Consider the following 18,709-nt stretch of genomic DNA (forward strand, 5'->3'; position numbering starts at 1 on the left):
TGTATGTACACAATATTATGTGTGTGCAGATCATCCATGGAAGTGCAGTAACAATGAGATAACCTACTCTACAAACTTATGCACAGGCAATGCCTTGTCTCTGCTACCACTGTTCTCTGCCCTCGACTACTCATTTCATTTCATAATAAGAACCATAATGAAGATTTTGTGTCAAGTCTTGAAGGAATTTTTTCCTTGGCTGTCCTCGGCCTCTTTTCCCCACGATTTTTCCTTCCAGTAGATTGGTAAAGAAAGGTATGATGTCAAAAGATGTGGCCAGTGAATTTAGATCTTGTTTGTATCGTTAGCAACAGTTCTCTCTTCCCCTGAATTTCTTGCAGAATGATTTTGTTTGTTCTCTTTTCAATCCATTTAATCTGTAGCATTCACCTCCATACCCACATCTCGAAAGCTTCCAGTTGTTTCCAATCCTGATCCTGTCCAAGATTCACGTTGTCATACCGACAATCAAACGACGGCACAACACCACAAACACTCGGTTTCGATTGCCAAAACTACCACAAGAGAATAGAGGCCATCCCAGTGCAAAACCACGTCGACTACTTAGGGTAGGCCTCGACCAAAACACAAGTCACAGGACTGGGAAGTGATGGAATCTAGACAAAACGAAAGGTCAAAAGAACCATAACAGGGGAGGGATCCAGGGGAACAGGATAGGATAGAGCAATTCAGGAGAAATACCATGAAACACCATAAATAAGAAAATTTTTAAAAAAGGAGAGCAACACCCATAAATAATTTCATAAATGAAAAAACAAATAAATTTAAAAAGGATTTAAAAGAAATTAATTCATACACAGAACCTTTTTTAAGGAAGGGATCTTCAAAATTATAGTTAAAACGTACATCTTCTGTACCAATCACCAAGGTTTCAATAATTGTACTTAATCACTCAATTAGAGAACTGAATAATACATTTAAAAATTTTACTGGGCTTAAGAATTAAGGTAGGGAAAATAGGTAAAGATATAAAGTTTATTAAAAATTGTATTGAACATAATATGAACATTAATTTTTTTGAAGTGTATTTAAAACAAATCATGTTCTTCCCCCATCAGCGTAGCGCTCAACAAAAATCCAAAAGATTTTGGTTAAAAAATGAATTAAAATTTCTTCATAAGAAAAAACTTCTTTGAATCAACAGTTGTATGAAACTCACCTCAAGGCCGCTGCTTTGCTTATGAAAGCCACGTGGAACATTGTTCAGGACTCAGTTCAAAATAAACTAAATAGCTTGCTTTCTACCAAACAGACACATTGGAGAAAAAACTCTAAATACTAAAGAAGGAATCAACATCAAGCAAACCCCTCCTAAAAAACCAATCCGATTCCTAATAATGATTTAATCGGACATTTTCATTCTCCAGTAATCAACCTGAATGAGAAAGAAAAACATATTCTCTCAAAAGGCCCAAAACACAACTGGCCTAATTTCAACCTGGCCAAAGTGACCTCAAAACTTGTTATACAATCGGAAGTCACGATCGGTAAACTGCCGCACGAGGTGCAAGATGAACTTAGATTAGATCTCAAAAGAAAGCTAAGCAAAACGTTTGTTACAAATAACAGCACCATGCCTGCCTGTAGTTCTCAGGACTTCTTTACGGAAAGACAGTATATTCTAGGACTCAAAAAGAACGTTAAAGACGAGGAACTCATTATTACAAAGGCCGATAACGGTAATGCGACGGTCATTATGCATAGGGACAATTACATCCAAAAGACAAAAAACTTTTTTAATAATGAGAATTTTTTAGCGACCAACAAAGACCTGACACAAGTACTTCAACGTCAATTAAAACAAACATTAAAGAATGTGTCTTTTCTCTTTACCGAACAGGAGAAACATAACAACAGCAAAAGCACTTCCCAAAATCCAAAAGGCCGGAGTCCCCATTCGACCCTTAATAAATTACAGGTGCAGTCCCCTATACAAATTGGCTCAGTTCATCCAGAAATTTCTTGACAACACTATAGGTTCACTGCAAACAAGTCTACAAAGAATTCCATACAACTGGTTAATAAATTAAATAACTTCAAACTACAGGTACATCATACCATACATTCATTTGATATTGTTAATGTGTTTCCAAGTATTAAAACTAATAAGCTGCTTCCTATCATTAATAAGAATTTAAAGACTTATAGTCATCTGAGTGAACTTGAAATACAATATTTCATGAGCACAATCAAGTTGCTAATAAATAATAACTACTTTGTCTTTGACAAGGTAATTTATAAACAAGATGGGTTAGCAGTGGGGATTTTGGCTGAGATCTATTTGGATTTTTTTTAGATGACAGCATAATAGAGAAGGATAGGTTTACTAAAATTTTCAAAAAACATAATGTCAAGGTTTCATTTTGTAGTGATAATAGTAACACTGAAGTATTGCATAATTCAACCTCAATCAATAGATCCAATCCTTATTCCAAATCGGATGTATATAGGTTTCGATGTAATGATTGTGGCTGCACGTATCTGAGTCAAACAGGACGCAACTTCAAAATTAGATATACAGAACATGTTAATGCCTTATCATTTAACAAGTTTTCCGCTGTAGGTCAGCACATACATAAACTTAAACTTAAATTCACAACTATAGAGCAAGACATTAAGAGTCCGGCGTACTGGCCTTCGGTTCAGAGGGTCCCGGGTTCGATTCCCGGCAGGGTCGGGGATTTTAATCGCTTCTGATTAATTCTTATGGCTTGGGGACTGGGTATATTTGTCTGTCCCAACACTCTCCTCATCATATTCAGACAACACACCACAGAAACACGCAATGGTGATTATATCCCTCCATACAGGGTTGGCATCAGGAAGGACATCCAGCTGTAAAACAGGGCCAAATTCACATGTACGACGCATTTCACACCCGTGACCCCACAAGTGTGGGAAAAAAGCGGTAGCAAAAGAAGACAATATTACACGCGAACTGCAGTTCCAAAAAAAAAAATTAAACTATGGTCATAATTATGACTATACCAGTTGAGAGCTCTTAATAACTACAATTAAAAAAATAAAAGAAGGGGGTACCCCTTTTAGTAGACTAAAGTGCATAATAATAACTCCATTTAAAGGTCGCTCAAAAGAAAATAAATAAAATTAACCAGAAGGGAACAAATTCAATACACCCTGAATGACAGAAGGCGAAAGAGGAAACTTGAAAATTTACCAAGTCCACAACATGCCTAAACACGGCATATACACACAAGAAAAATAATGTAAAAATTGTTTGCATTAATGTAACATAACAAGACACTGCCGCATCTGCCAGAAATAACGTACTGAATAATCTTTCATATGGCAGAGCAAACGTGTCTTATTCAACACACACTGACAACAGAATGCGGACTACAAGTTAACACGATGTCACACAACAACAGTAGCATAACTGACAGATGAAAGAGACAAGGATGTGTCAATCAATTATGAAACAGGAAGACAGAGATAAGGAGACACAACAATGGTAAATTAAGTCACCACAATTATCTTCTCAAACGATTTAAATATTCGGCCTCATCTTGCATGTTATTTTAAACCTACATAAATATAGAACAAACTTTCCCTAATGCTAATAATATCTCCCTAATATGTCATAACTCACAAACAAGGCTCCACCAGAAAATTCAATTTACATTAAATAAATAAATAAATAAATAAATAAATAAATAAATAAATAAATAAATAAATAAATAAATAAGAGTTACGGATGCATTTACCTAGACTAATAAACATGCTACACGCACACTGCAAGAGAAACATTAAAATGAAATTCACAACTGTGTTATTCTTTAAAATTGTGTTACCAGCCAAACAGTCCATAGAATTACTTAGATGACACACGAATTACATTCCAAAGTTTGCAATACCCGAATGTTTGATTTAAAACAGTCGCTAAAATGAAAATGTTTAGGTCTAATTTCACGACACGCTACACCATTATCTGCAAATCTAATCACACGAAAATACATTCCGAGACGTTGCACAGTTGCACTTGATAACTATGTCCACATCTTTTCACATCAATGTTCAATGCCAAATACCATTTGGCGAGTGCTTACTGAAGTTCAGATGAGTTTCCAACAGACACAACTTACATCAGTTGCTGGGAGCTGTCCAAATATTACATGTTACTTGGTGGCAAATGAATATTCCCTCACCGAAAAAGCGCCAACACAAATATTAGAAGATTTGATCCATAACGAAATTACCCGTTGTCACGTCGTGTGGCGTTTGACTGCCATTTTTATCTGAGACAGCAATTACATCCAGCTTCCTCCTCATTTGGCTGCTCGGAACAGATATCAGGTTTTGAATTACGGCCACTATGGAGCGCCGTGCAGAACAGTTGAAGATTGAGCGAGAAATTTAACCAATCACAGCCAATAGATGTCTTCCAGTTTATGGTGCATTGTTAAATGATACATTTTAAATTCCACACATACTAAAAGTCATAGTTGGCAGTTATTATACTAATCCCCTTTAAATTACACTGCCACAACATCCATAAAATAGAACACTTCATACAATTCACACATTTCCTCCTAATTCTAAACTCTGCACTGATAATTTTAACATGGCATTTGCTAAATAGTAATTATGTGGATGATTATATAAAGTACTGTATATACTATACTCTACAAATAGTTATAATCTTCTTCGTACAATACCTCTCCCATTACTTTCTGAAGTTATTCCTGTATTAATTTATTTGAGTAATTATGCAATGAATAAATAATTTCCCTCTTCTACTGAACACACTAGTCTGTTAAATTCAGGCTCACTTCTCATGTTCAGAGGAAGTAAAGTGAAAACTAGATTGCTTCAGTGTTTCTGTACTGTAAAAAGCTAGATGCCATCTGGCACTCCAGCTGACAGTGTGTGGCACGGCGGTAGCAACAGAAACGAGTGTGCGATCTGCCTTCAACTAACTTTCCAATAGTTTTTACACTCCCTCCTACTTCCTTTCTTGAAGACAAAAAACATGAAGAAATTGTTACTCAAAAAATGAGGAAGGGGAAAGGAATCATAACAGTGGAAGGGGTTAAGAGCCTAGGCCTTGAAGGTCCCAATATTGCCGAGCTGGAAGAAAATAAAATGTGATCGACTTCAATGTTCCAAGCCTCAAAAACTTATCTCCAATAACATCATTACACTGCCTTTGTTGACAGTTCAGGTTTTAAAAGTTCTTCTGCTGCCACTAGATCGCATTACTGATGCAGTTACAAATACATACTGTCAAGGACGGATATACAACCACAACAATAGTCCTAAATTTAAAAAAAAAAAACAACTCACTGCCACAAAATATATAATTTAATAATAAATGAAAATACATTTCTCTGAAGACAGAGGAAACAAAACTGATTATATAAATATTTCTAAAGATAAAGGTAACAGACATAGGCTATATATTAGAGGCATTTAAAAAGAAGAGGCATCATATATGGCATTTTGAACCACGTTTCATCATCACTTTCTAAAAAGATACAAACAAAAAAAAATATAATAAAACTCTTATAAACAAAACAGATAAATATAAACATGCAACAATAAATTACATATATCAAACAAACATGATATTACACACTGCTAACATTCCTTTAGAAAATCTTTCCTTTGTATTTTTCTTTATCTTCGTCATTCCTCTGCTTCTCCAGATCCTCTAGAAATTTAACCTCTTTCTTGATGGCAGGAACAAGAGACTGATCAAGTTCAGCAACACGCTCAAAATCGGCATGCGCTTCTCTGGGGTTCCATGCTCCCACGTGGGCTTTGGCTCGCCGGAACAGAGCCTTCACATTATCTGAAAAACAGTAATATAATCGCTAGCTGAACGAGCCCACGTCAGGATAGCAACTCGCTACAAATAGCTACGTTAGTCGTATCGGTTAAAGAAAGGAAAGACCTTGTACGGAAGGAAAGCTGGAGACTCCCCTAGGTCGTGCATGGACACGCACACTACAAAAGTTGGCACTGCTGGAGATTACCATTCATTTACAGCTCTTGAACAGAGCCAGTGTCGCTGAAATATTCTGTATTGTGCGTAGTGATCACTTTTTTTTTTCAAGGAAAATATTCAAAACATGCCCCTTTTAAGTTCTAATATTGTCCACTTGTGCCACCATCGAACAGTTTATTCTGAACTACACGGAATTTGCTGGCTTTGCGGGTTCGGAGTTTGCCCATACACGTCCTAGGCCGTGCGAAGGGTGGAGTTTGAAGGGAATGAGAGCTGACACAGTGGAAGGAATGCCAGGCTCAGCTGGCAGTAAAAGCAGTTTATTTATGCAGATGCCCTATAGCTAGTGGTAGACAAGAAAATGCCCCAGAAATAATTGTTTAACTTGCCGAGTTCTTATGAAAAGTTCTGTGAAGGAACTAGGTATTGCTAGTAGTCACACTTACTTGGATCAGAACCCAGGACGGTACTGCAGTGCTCAATAACAGTGTAGTAGTCCTTCTCGTGTAGCTTACACTGGGCGAAGTTCAGTAGCAGTGGGATCTTCAACTGGTTCAGAGCATTCCACTCTTCATCATGAGGTTTCTCACTAAATACAAACAGTAATTTCTCAAGATGATGGCCATTCTTTTCAGTGTCCACTTAGTTAATATAACCTTTAAGTTTTTCCAGTCTGGACTACACAAAATAGGAAAACATAATTCATTTCAAAGTACTATTCTTATGATCTAAAACTACAAATTTTGTGTAGTATACTTTGACAGAATGACCGTCCATAACATTGGGAAGCAATTTTAAATAAATTCTTGTAAAAGATTACATTTTAATAACAGAATTACATGTTCCATTCTAATTCACAATTGACCTTATGTCGCACCGACACAGATAGGTCTAATGACAATGACAGAATAGGAAAGACTTAGGAGTGGGAAGTGGCCGTACAGCCTAGAGTGAAAATGGGGAAACAAAGGAAAACAGTCTTCAGGACTGCCAGTATATTTAATTTTGCCCAACGCAAAAAATAAAGTATCGATTAGGTGGTTCTTTAATTATACTTGTTGATCATGTAAACTTGTCAATGAATGTGAACTGGTGATATTATGAACAAGTGTAAAAGCCACAAGAATTCCAAAATAATTGGTCTGTTATCGTAAATCCTAAATTTTCCAGCTAACTCATTCTTGGCTGCCAGTGTTTTGCCACAGTGTGCCATGCATTTGGTAGGTGTGCAATTATATTGGAACTATGAATTGAGTCATTCAGAACAAAACCATAAGTGGTATGTTCAGAGCTGTCAGTGGACGAATAAGCTTGAATGGAGGTTTTAAAGGTAGGAAAGATAATATGAAGATAAAAAAAGGAATTCAAGAGGATAAATTGGAGCAAATGTTCTTTTAAAGCAAGAAGAATTAGGGGTTGGAAGAATATATCAAGAGAAATTTACTTTGAGAGAGAGAGAGACACACACAAAATCAGTAGGCTTGTGCCGAAAGTCTCACCTGAGCATGAGTTGCTCGAGGATACCAAGTGCCAGCGCATATTTGTCTGCAGCTCCAGCATAGTCCTTCTGTCCATACAGTCTATTACCTGCTTCTCGTAGCTCTGGAACGGCTTGCAGTTTCTCTTGTTCGTTCATCTGCCAAGATTTCTTCTCATATTCATGAGGTGCCTCCACCTTGAGAAGTTCTATGTATTGAAACAATTCAACAATCAGATGTTCAGTGCTTAGATTGGTACATGCTCACATTTTCCTATGAGGTAAGAAATACGTGTTTCAGGATAACTAATGTCTTCACTACACAAAAAGAAAAACTGTAGTTCTTAACAACATCAAGACTATATGAACTTCACCTGCTACTTATAAGAGACGTGGGCAAACTTGCACAGAAAGGTCAAGCGAAACGGTGCAGTTCCGTGGGGCACATTGGAAAAGTCTGAACGAAACTTGTACGGATGAGGGAATGCAGGCAGCAAGAGTGGAGTGCGAATGGATGCCTCGCATACGCAGATGATATAACACTATTGAAATAAATTCAAACAGGAGCTGAAGGACATACGCCACAAGGTGGACAGTTGTGTGCAGAAAGTTTAACTACTGCTGAAACATGCCAAGACAGAGTTCATGGCCTCAGGTTCAAGAAGGTTTATCAATTGGATGCCTTATGCATCATTAGACCAAGCGCCAAAAGTTGGTTTCGAGATATTCGCGTTTAAGTTTATGCATAAATTCGAGCAATCGTAATTTTGCTAAACATGGTATTTCTGGTGTTGTAGGATAATAAATTGTACCTTCTCACCAAATTTCAACATTTATACTCAAAGTACATAGATTTTCTAGAAAAAATGGCACTTAGTCTACTGATGCAATTTACAGTTTAACTGATTCCCGCTATGTTGCTTAGGTTCTTAGTTAACTGACAACTAATGCCCTCTTGTAACGCAGTGGGTAATTTATTATAAGTAGTTCCAAGTTTTTCTCTACGAGATAGTGCTAAAATCTCAATTTTCGTCAAATGGCGCTTAGTCTATTGATGCATACTCAATTCAAGTACCTGGGATCCTGGTTTTGTAGTGACAAAAGCCTTTCAATGGACATTAAAAAGAGGATAGCAGTGGGGTTGATATGCATATATATTTTTAACAATTTGCTTTTATACTGCACTGACGTAGGTAAGTCTTACTGCAACGATGGAACGGGAAAGGCCTAGGAGATGGAAGGAAGCGGCTGTGGCCTCAATTAAGGTAAAGCCCCAGCATATGCCTGGTGTGAAAACAGGAAATATCTTCAGGGCTACTGATAGTAGTTTTTTTTTTTTTTTTGCTTTACGTCGCACCGACACAGATAGGTCTTATGGCGACGATGGAACAGGAAAAGGCTAGGAGTGGGACGGAAGTGGCCATGGCCTTAATTAAGATACAGCCCCAGCATTTGCCTGGTGTGAAAATGGGAAACCATGGAAAACCACCTTCAGGGCTGCCGACAGTGGGGTTCGAACCCACTATCTCCCAGATGCAAGCCCACAGCTGTGCGACCCTAACCGCACAGCCAACTGGCCCGGTATAGTGGAGTTCAAAACCCACTAATAGCTACATGCCTAAAACTGTATAGCCAATTCCCTTGCAATCATTAAGTAGCGATAGAACTCAGTGAAAACAGTAAAGTTAGTAAAAATAATGACCAAGAAATCAGACCCAATACCTGAGAAAGGTGATGCTGGAAAATTCTCAACTCTTAGAAAAGATAAACTTGTTTCCAATAAGGAAAATAAATGTCTATCCATTTTTAATCTTTAGAAACTTACTTCTCAGAAGTTAGTTACATGAGATCAATATGTATATATATATATTTTTTTTTAAACACCACTGATATAATGTATACAGTACAGTGTTACCAAATTTAAACATTAATTAAAAATCCTAACTTTGTTGTAGGAACCATAAAAACATTGCATCATTCACCTTTTTATTCTGAGGTGGTTTCATAGTTTTCTTACTGGATATCTTGGAAGAATGTTCTTCTAGTTCATCTTTCCTTTTTAACCCCTGTCAAGCAAAGTTTTTGCTTGTGAGCATAATTAATTTTTGTGAAGATATTTTAATGTTAACACCCATAAACATTCCAAACATGCAAGTAGTTAGGGATAATTAAGTCATTCATGCCTAATCTCATCAGTGCAGATGACAGGTTAATTCCTCAGCTGCCTGTTTTACTGCAGTGTTTGACTAATATCACAAAACACTGTATTTATTTTACATGAACAAAACTTGACTTTCTTGCCTAGTTCATTGTCACTAATGTTACGGTACAATCACAAATTCACTACAGATATGCACAGTACACTACGTGTATCAAAATGGGAAGACAATTTTTTTTTTTTTTTGTCTCCATTCATTCATGAAAGGCCCCAGCAAGCCGCCATGGCTCAGGTGGCAGTGAATTTTCATGAAAGGCCCCAATGAGCAAAGCTCACTTTAAGGGACTGGAAATATGCATGTGATAAAATTAGAACATATTCAAGATGTGTGAGAAATCAATAAGGTACAATGGAATAAAAATTAAAAACCACTACAACAATATCAGAAGAGAGTATAAATGATCCACCTTATATCAATACAAATTATGTTGTTAATACAAAATAAAAATGTTGTGATTTTGTATTAACAACATAATTTGTATCGATATAAGGTGGATCATTTATACTCTCTTCTGTTGTGTGTTGATCTCCTTTCAATACGGACCAAATATGAAGTTTTTAACAATAGACTACAACAATACACATAAAAATATAAATAAAAACTAGAATAACATTGACAAAATAAATTATAGCGTAACTACAAAAATGTTTTTATTTAGTAATTTACAGAAACATGTTTTAGACCACGTAGGACTGAAACAAGAATTTCGTTAATTTAAGTTTATTAATAGTTGGAAGATACGAGGTGATGTGTTGTATATTTTAGACAGACAATTCTTCAGACTTTTTGTTCCTGATTAACAGGTATAAATATTCAGATTTTTGCGAATGTCATGCTGAAAATATAAACAGCAGCATTGAACTTAAATTAAATCTGCTCATAAAGAATGTTAAATTAGCAGGTGTAAAATATGGTGCTCCTAACAAATTTCTAATGGCCCTATTCTGTAGAACTTCCAGTGGTTTCGGTGACTTTTATTTACATAGTAACCAGATTGTTTGCGGTCCTGTATCCTGATGTGACCTCATAGAACCATTCCATGCTTTTCTGTCAAATTGTGATGATTGATCCCACCGATTAGTCTGAATCTGCTCTGTCACATCAATTTCACTTTCCCCACCCATTATCGTTCATTCCAAGTATTCATCGATGGACACTGCAGCTACATCTGCTCTGAAATCAGTGTAGTAAATCTTTTTCCCAACAATACTTTGGTAAACACAGGAATTGAATAACGTCATATCCACCGACATTCGCATCACGAACCGCGGACCAAGGAATACCTTTTCCTTTATCATCATCACAGGTCCGTACCTAGTCCATTCCACATGACTTTGTTGATCAGAACTGTTACTAGAACTTCACTCCTGATCATCATTACTTACTAAAAGCGACTGTATATCAGTAACTTTCAGTCATTTACTGGCAGCCAAACAAATTTTGATTTACTAGCACGTAAAAGAACTCCTGCGGGACTAAATTCCAGCACTTCGGCGTCTCTGAAAACCGTGAAAGAGTAGTTAGTGGGACGTAAAGCAAATAACATTATTATTATTATTATTATTATTATTATTATTAATGAATTTTGAAGTCGGGTGCTAGCCCACTTCAAATTAATATTTCCAAGCACACTATCGATATATGTTAGCAAAAAGCATAAAATATTGGAGGCAAAGCGTCTCTACACAAATCACTAATGCGACTCACTCTCCCATCTCTTGAGGGAAAGTTGAAGTACATAGTAAAATGAGACGGAGAAAGAGTTCCGTGGCCCAGCATTCGGTCCACTAAAACGAAGCATGGAATGGTTTTGCATCTCAGGCCAAATGAGTTAATGCAGCTGTGATGCGTTACATTGATCAGATCCAAGAAATAAAATTTAATACTGTACCTATAATGAACTCTAAATCACACGGTTCCTTTATTAACTCATTCAAGTCTGGGTAGCCAATACCCTCATTCTGCAGCGTTACTCCACAGCAATGATGGCGACGTTCATTCTGAGGCTTCCCGGCATCACGCAGTGTCTTTGCCACAAACGGGTACTCACAGGCAAGCTGAAATAATAATTAAAAAATAGGCATTTGCATTGATGCATTGCGCGATTAGCTTAAAAGTACAGAATCTTGTTTTGGCCAGACTGAAGAACCTGTTATAAATTGAATGAGTTGAAACTGCAAAGAAAAGGCCTCGTCTAGTCTTGGCACACTACCATACACCTTGTCAAGGTAGATAAAAATCATTGTAAAATCCTTATTACCTTCCATGTACATTTTTACCAGTTGTCTCAGGGCCACTTTAATCTTATGTAACAAGAACAGCTTAGACAGGACTTGTAGAAACTCCCGATGCTCATGGACACATATCTTCAAGATAAATGTCAGGGTGTGCAACTACAGAGGTTTAACAGTAGTACCAGTTCCTCTGTTCAAGCTGATAAAAGACGCTTTGTTAAAAGTTGGAGCAGAATACCTAGAGAAAGGTAGCATTGAAATGTGCACCAGGATACGTGATACTTTCATCTGGCCAGAAACAATGGCACAGGATTTTTGAACCAACTTGTGGATTCCACCATGGACTTTAAAAGTAAAGCAAAGCACTCTATATGAATATCAATTCTAAGCGTTTAGCAAGGGGATGAAGTTAACCAAGCTTTTGGGCAAAGTTGTATTTAAAAAAAGACAGACTTCTGATTTTAGGCAAGTTGCTTAATATTGTGTCAGTGTTATCTGCATCCAGTGCTTGTTGTGAGAAAGGGTATGCTTTAATGAACCTAATAAAGAATAAACTGAGCTCATCAAGGGGGTCGGAAAATCTCAACAATTTAATGTTTAATAACATGAAGGGTCCATCATTAGAGGATTTTGATCTATCCACGACAGTGTACATTCCAGTGCTCAAACAACAAGAAATTGGCATGGACATAAAATAAACAAACTACATTGCTGCTTCATAAAACTTCACTTATGATGCCTTGAATGCTGTGATATTTGATGTATAGCCTGAACACTACACTATGTTTGTACTTTTTTATACCAGCAACTGGAATTTAAGGTCAAAATATGTACACCTGCACATCAAATTGTATTTGTGTTATTACGGCACCATGGTATTCAGAACTGGTGCCTAGGTCAAAAGAAAATTTTTTTTTAGCCCTGCTTATACAGCCTTTAAACAACCACACTGACCAACAGAAATAATTCTACACTCCAAGCAGCTGAAAAGAAGTTCCTTCACACCATCATACAGAAGACCAGGAAGGACAAGATCAGAATGAAGAGGTTAGAGAAGTGGGAATAGGAGGTTTTCTCCTCAACAAGAACCAGGAAAAGACTGAAGTGTTTCGGACACATTAAGAGGATGTCGGCAAACAGAACTGTAAGGAAGGAATCTGAAAGGGAGGTGAAAAGACTCGGAAGAAAGTGGGTTGATCTACTGAAGCAGGACGTGGTGCAGAGGCCCTGATTGGTACAAGGACAGCACGAATGGAGAGGCCTCATACACCACACCGTGGCAAACTGGAGATGGTTTAGGATAACAGTGATTCATTGTTAATGCATTTCAGTCAGGCTGTAAAGATGTGGAAGAAGAATTTGAAGAAGCACTTGAGGAGAGAATTAGGTAAGATGGAACACTTGTTATTGGTAACATGAATGCCCAAGCAGGGTTGGGTTGACAAAGGAATATTATCTTGGTGGTGCTAAATGCACACTTAAATTGTGTTCACACACACTTGGATATAACTGTGAACCATGTATACAGTAGGACTATACTCACACTTTTGTGTACTCTGAATTTGGCAACTTCACCAATGGCCATCATCTGAACAACTTTCTCCCACACCTCAAATTTGAACTTCTTTCCCAGAACAAGTTCCATTGGTTGTCCCATTTTCCGACTGTCATCCAGAACTGTGCCATCTTCATCACACTTCTTGGTTTGAAAGTGAAAAAATACCTAGCATAAAATTAAAATATAATATGTAATGTAGGCTACTTACAAAAACCAACAATGTTATTAAAGCAAATTTCTTTTGGCCATTGGCTGCAATTAAATATATTATTATTATTATTATTATTATTTAAAAAAACCAATCGGTGAATCATTAATACAATAATGTGAACTACAAGACAGGTTCAAATGTAGAGAAGTATAACTCAAAAGATATTAAAGTAACTTTATAAACCTAACTTGTTAGGAACTATTGTATGCCTTAATGTAAATCAGCCAAGTTGTTTCCAAAACAATGTTTAGCAATTTTAAATTAAAGTGATCAAGGCCATTACTCGTGATCCGTCAGAAAATGTAGCGATTCTTGAGCCAGCATGAAGTATATACTTTTGTATTAATGCGTTATTAATATTTTGATCCATTGGCACACCAGAAACGTAAACAAACAAGTAAACACATCAAAAATATAAATATTTATACATTATGCCATATTTCCGACAGCAGACATATTGAATGTAATTCATTGAATATCAACTAGGTGGTGTTTCAAGGTAGTTAACTAATGCACATGATTTGTTTCATATAACGATAATTTCCTTATATTTTTTCTTATAAATCGCGAGTTTTAACAAAATATTTTAGGATAGAAACTCCAATAAACGCATTTCTTTGCGAAACTAATTTGTTTGCATTGATATAGCGTTTGAATACTTTTGTTTCTTAGGGATTGTACAATTTTTATGTTGGTATCGCTGCTCTAAATGCTCTCATTTTGTTTTATTTTCCCGCGTGTTTCTGTGCCTTTCTCCGTGCAATCGTGTGGGATTTAAATTACTTTAAGTCGATAGAATATTTACATTTAGATTATAGCAAGACAATATGTGTGAGATTGGTAATTTACCAGATACGCAGCCTAATGAAGACATCAATTATGTTCAAACTCAGGAAGAAGAATTTCGACAACCTTGGGGAATGCTGCTCGCTACCCGAAGTAACTTCAAGACTCTCGGTAAGTAGTCTTTCTAAAATCTGAAATCAGTTTAAAGTACTTACGTAACTTTTTTCATGAATTATATCCATCAGAGATCTTATATGGCAGATAACGGCCAAAAAGATACTGCATGTGTATGATTTGTTCGCAGTTTTCTTCGGTTAAGGTTATTATCCATTACCTTATTAACCTTCATGTGCTTTTAATCTTCTTTATAACAAGATGGTGTTTAGATTATTCTCCAGTACATTTGTTCCAAAGGCTAATCATTTAGCTATGGAACTGGACCTTTGCAGAATAATACTATATCACTGTAGGCTAGTGACGACGAGAGTGAAGTTATTGTGGAGCAGAGACACTGATGTAGTGTGGAACTCTCAGATGCTGGGTGCCAATTCTTTGTCCTGATTGCTGGTTAATGCCGTCATCAAAAGTACAACAGTGAATTTATATGAAATGTCAAAATATTGGGATTTTTTCTGTTACAAGGCAGGTGCCAATTTATGTATAGGCACTCTTGAATGGCAATAGCCTAGGTAGGCTACATTCTTTACTTACGAGGAACGAATTAAAGTGCGAAAATACTGCGTTCTTACAGAACTCTCCAAGATAAACAACATTAAAGTGTTCTTTCTTTTGTATGGTTTGAAAGATTTCATATCAGCCATGTTTACAGGGTCACAGGAGTTATGTCATACCTGACATAAGAGTATGTAGACACAGAAAATTAATAAGTTCTTTACCAGAATGTTAGTGGGGATGTTAAGCCTTGAGCAGATTCCTTGGTGTTATTCAACAGGAGTAGGTTATGTGATAGCACCAGCTTTCACACCCTTTCCTGTCATGTCGTTGATTTAATTTAATTAACTCCTCTGATGAGGTTGACGGCAGAAAAGGCATCTGGTCATAAAAAGATTCATTTTACTTCATACCTGACCCGTAGAGAAATGGGACATGGGCTGGACACACACTGTACCAGAATCCTAGGGTCATTTTTGCAAGTATAACAAAAACTTAGTAATAATAGCAGCAGTAGTAGAATATCCTAACTCTCTAAATGGGACATACAGCATCATCACACTTCCACCATTGAACTCTGGTCTTCAGTTCCTTTTATATTTTTTGTTATTCCAGCAAGCACACAACAAAATAAAACATTAAAATACCACCAGTAAGAGAAACCCACCCACATCAGGTACACACTGGTGGGCTGTTTGACTTAAATTGTTATTCTCACTGGCAAAAGTTCAGTAAGACTTGCCATTTTTCAGCGCACGCATCTAGGCGTGATTGCACTGTCATTTGTTTCTCTCTCGCTCACTTCTTGCGATGTTCGTGATCATGCGGTGGACAGGGCTGACAACTGTTCATCTAAAGAACGAGTGCAACGGCGCTGCTGTTGAATTTACGAATCTCGTCTGGATACGTTAGGGTAGGTTAGTGACAACAGTTGCTCTGGTTATGTTTGGGTAGGTTAGTGACAAAGCCATTGGTCTGGATACATTAGGGTAGGTTAGTGGTCTGGATCAAGCAAAGGGGGTCTGGGGACGTAAGCCCCCAGGTTAGAAGACGCAAAACGGCCGTAGGCCTCTAGTATCCCGCGTATCACCTCCGATGGTCTGGATACGTTAGGTTAGGTAACAAAATTCAGTTTACTTCATTGCTGGGAGTGACGTCATATCCCATTGTGTCTCCCCCATTGGAAATGCTGGTACGTATTTGGGCGATGGACAATGGCGCGTGATAAATTGCATTAGGTTATAAAAGCAAAATTACTTCTGGGGGACAGTGGGTGGGTTCTTAACTGTCGCAGTGAACACATCTCTCCTCTACAAGGTATTCCACTCAAGATTTCCAACATATTACACCTTCTTCATGCTATAAAAGTATTGTAAGTCATACTGAATTTCTACTGTTTACTATAATATTCAGGGCTGCTGACAGTCGGGTTCCAACCCACAATCTCTCCCAAATTCAAGCTCACAGCTACGTGAACACTCGCTTAGTTAAGTACCAGAATAAATATAGCACTCAATGAAGTTTTACATTTTACTACAGAACATTAGTACCATGAGTCACCGTTTATAGCGCAGGCATCTAGGCACGACACGGACGCAGCTGCCAGCTTGCCATTTTACGAACTAGTGAGAAGTTTTCTGTGCACTGTTAGGTACAGCAGTTAACATAACTACTGGACTGGGGTCAAGCAAAGCAATAGCCCCCAGGTTAGGGCAGCAAAGTGGCTGTTTGGCTTTTAGCATTCCATAGTGTTATAGCAGCGCATTCAATATGGTAAAGTGGTGAAAAGATGAATTAATTAAGTATGCCGGATAGTGACAAAGCCACTGGTGTAGATTGGTTACGTGCGGCTGAGTAGGTAGCGCCTCGTTATCGAGACTGCAGTGCATTTTAGGTGCACGGGTTGGTAACGGAATATATTTCTCTTGATTTCTGGGAATGTCGGCATATTGCAGGTTATAAACTTCATTTTCCTTGTCCGTATTGAAGATCTACTTGTGATACAATTCTTTAGTTTTGCCAATTGCCACCTTTTCAATACAATACAATACAATACAATCACAAAATGTCGGCATATCCGGTTATATGTCATTATCATTCTTTCAAGTATTAGTCCTATAGAAGAACTGTTACGGTCTATACAAAAGCTCACGCCATCTCTTCCTGGGGCGTCCCAGAGATCTCTTCCCACCGGGGCAGTAGTTTATGACTGCTTTTGGGATCCTGCTTCTGTCCATCCTGTTTTGGTGTTCTAGCCAATTCCTCTGGTAATCATAGATGTATTCCAATATGGGTCTGCTTTCAAGGTCATTCAGCACTTCTGTATTTCTTTTGTGTCTCCTGCTGTTTGCCGCATGTATTTCATTTCAGCTGTAGTTATTCTGCTATCGTCACGTTTCCTCAGGGTCCACTCTTCACTTCCATAGCAAAGTACAGCTCTTGCCAAGGTTTAGTAGACTCTTGTACGGGTGTGTTTTTGAACTAATGATGGTCTAAAAACTTTACTGATGATTCCCAATCATCTGCTGAATTTGGGGATTTTCTCAGGCATGTCCAGTTCTTCAAAGAAAGGCAGTTTGTAGCTGAGGTATATAAAATAATTTACTCTTTCCAAAATGTTGTTATTTAAGCCGATCTTTCTTCTTACTGGTTCCTTGCCACAGGACGCCATTATCTTTGTTTTCTCTGGGGATACCGTATTTCCATTGAGTACAGGTTTAAGTTATACACTGAACGCTGTAAATCATCTTCTGAGGTGGCGACCAGCACTAGGTCATCTGCAAATAATATTGTGTCCAGCTGTAGATTTGGATGGAACCATGTCTTGTTTCTCTAAATTCTCATATGAGAGCATTCTTACAGATTATGAACAGGAGAGGAGAAAGACCGCAATCCTGTCTTATTCCTGTGTTTATTGAAGTCCTCAAAGGCAATATGTGTTTCTACATAAAATTCCCTGTGTTTTTCTAGAAGGATTTTCATTGTGAAATAGCCATCGCAGCAAGATCTTCCCTTTTCTGAAACCGAATTGTTCCTTTCCCAGAATGTTCTCAGTGTTTGTACAGTTTATTTTTAATGATGTTGACATATATTTTATAACCAGAATTTAATAAGCATATGCCTCTGTAGTTTTCACAATCATTTTTGTGATATGTCAGCCAATGGAAATGCTAGTACTGGCTCAAAGACACATTTCATTAGGTATATAAAAGTACTGGGGCAGACCGGTGGGACCCTGAACACATCTCTCCTCTATGAGGAATTCCAGGTAAGATTTACATCATTTTTACTTCCTGATCGTGTTCTCATTATGAGATAGAAAAGCACACAATGTGTACTGCAAGGTTGCTGTATTGAGATAGTCCTGTCACATGATCTGAGGTATTGTCACGGAAGCTCTTATTTGTGGAAACCAAGTACCACAATTGCGCATCTCAACTGTCATAGTCTCTGTGGTGTAGAAGTCCCACTTCGTATCATACAGTGTCTGCAATAATGCGATGCTGGATATGGCAGTGTCATTTCATATCTTAATTCCTCGATGAAAAAAGGCTCCCTTGCCA

At 37.4% G+C, this 18,709-nt stretch overlaps 2 protein-coding genes across 2 annotated transcripts in view; one reads left to right on the forward strand and one right to left on the reverse strand.

The window, feature by feature from the left end:
* Positions 1-5,325: 5,325 nt before the first annotated feature.
* On the reverse strand, positions 5,326-14,163 carry LOC136882017 (AH receptor-interacting protein). The gene is made up of 6 exons (XM_067154515.2): positions 13,972-14,163; positions 13,463-13,642; positions 11,577-11,742; positions 7,489-7,675; positions 6,436-6,578; positions 5,326-5,833 (listed from the first exon to the last, which is right to left on the reverse strand). The coding sequence occupies exons 1-6, from the start codon at positions 14,056-14,058 to the stop codon at positions 5,631-5,633; spliced, it is 966 nt and encodes a 321-aa protein (XP_067010616.1). The 5' UTR covers positions 14,059-14,163; the 3' UTR covers positions 5,326-5,630.
* Positions 14,164-14,476: 313 nt separating this feature from the next.
* The window catches only part of LOC136882053 (serine/threonine-protein kinase Chk2), a 36,462-nt gene continuing 32,229 nt past the window's right edge, over positions 14,477-18,709 (forward strand). Inside the window, exon 1 of the mRNA XM_067154558.2 lies at positions 14,477-14,645. Within this exon, the coding sequence (XP_067010659.2) occupies positions 14,516-14,645 (130 nt within the window). The 5' untranslated portion in view covers positions 14,477-14,515. The remainder of the gene's footprint in view (positions 14,646-18,709) is intronic.

Source organism: Anabrus simplex, chromosome 10 (genome assembly GCF_040414725.1).
Source record: "Anabrus simplex isolate iqAnaSimp1 chromosome 10, ASM4041472v1, whole genome shotgun sequence".
NCBI classification, from domain to species: Eukaryota; Metazoa; Arthropoda; class Insecta; order Orthoptera; family Tettigoniidae; genus Anabrus; species Anabrus simplex.

Excerpts from the sequence above, each read along its gene's own strand:
- LOC136882017 (XM_067154515.2), bottom strand. The coding sequence starts at position 14,058 with ATGGATCAAAATATTAATAACGCATTAATACAAAAGTATATACTTCAT. Across the intron at positions 13,643-13,971 it reads CATTTTCTGACGGATCACGA|GTATTTTTTCACTTTCAAAC; the intron begins GTAATGGCCTTG and ends ATTTTATGCTAG. Across the intron at positions 5,834-6,435 it reads CGTCCTGGGTTCTGATCCAA|ATAATGTGAAGGCTCTGTTC; the intron begins GTAAGTGTGACT and ends ACTGTTTTTCAG.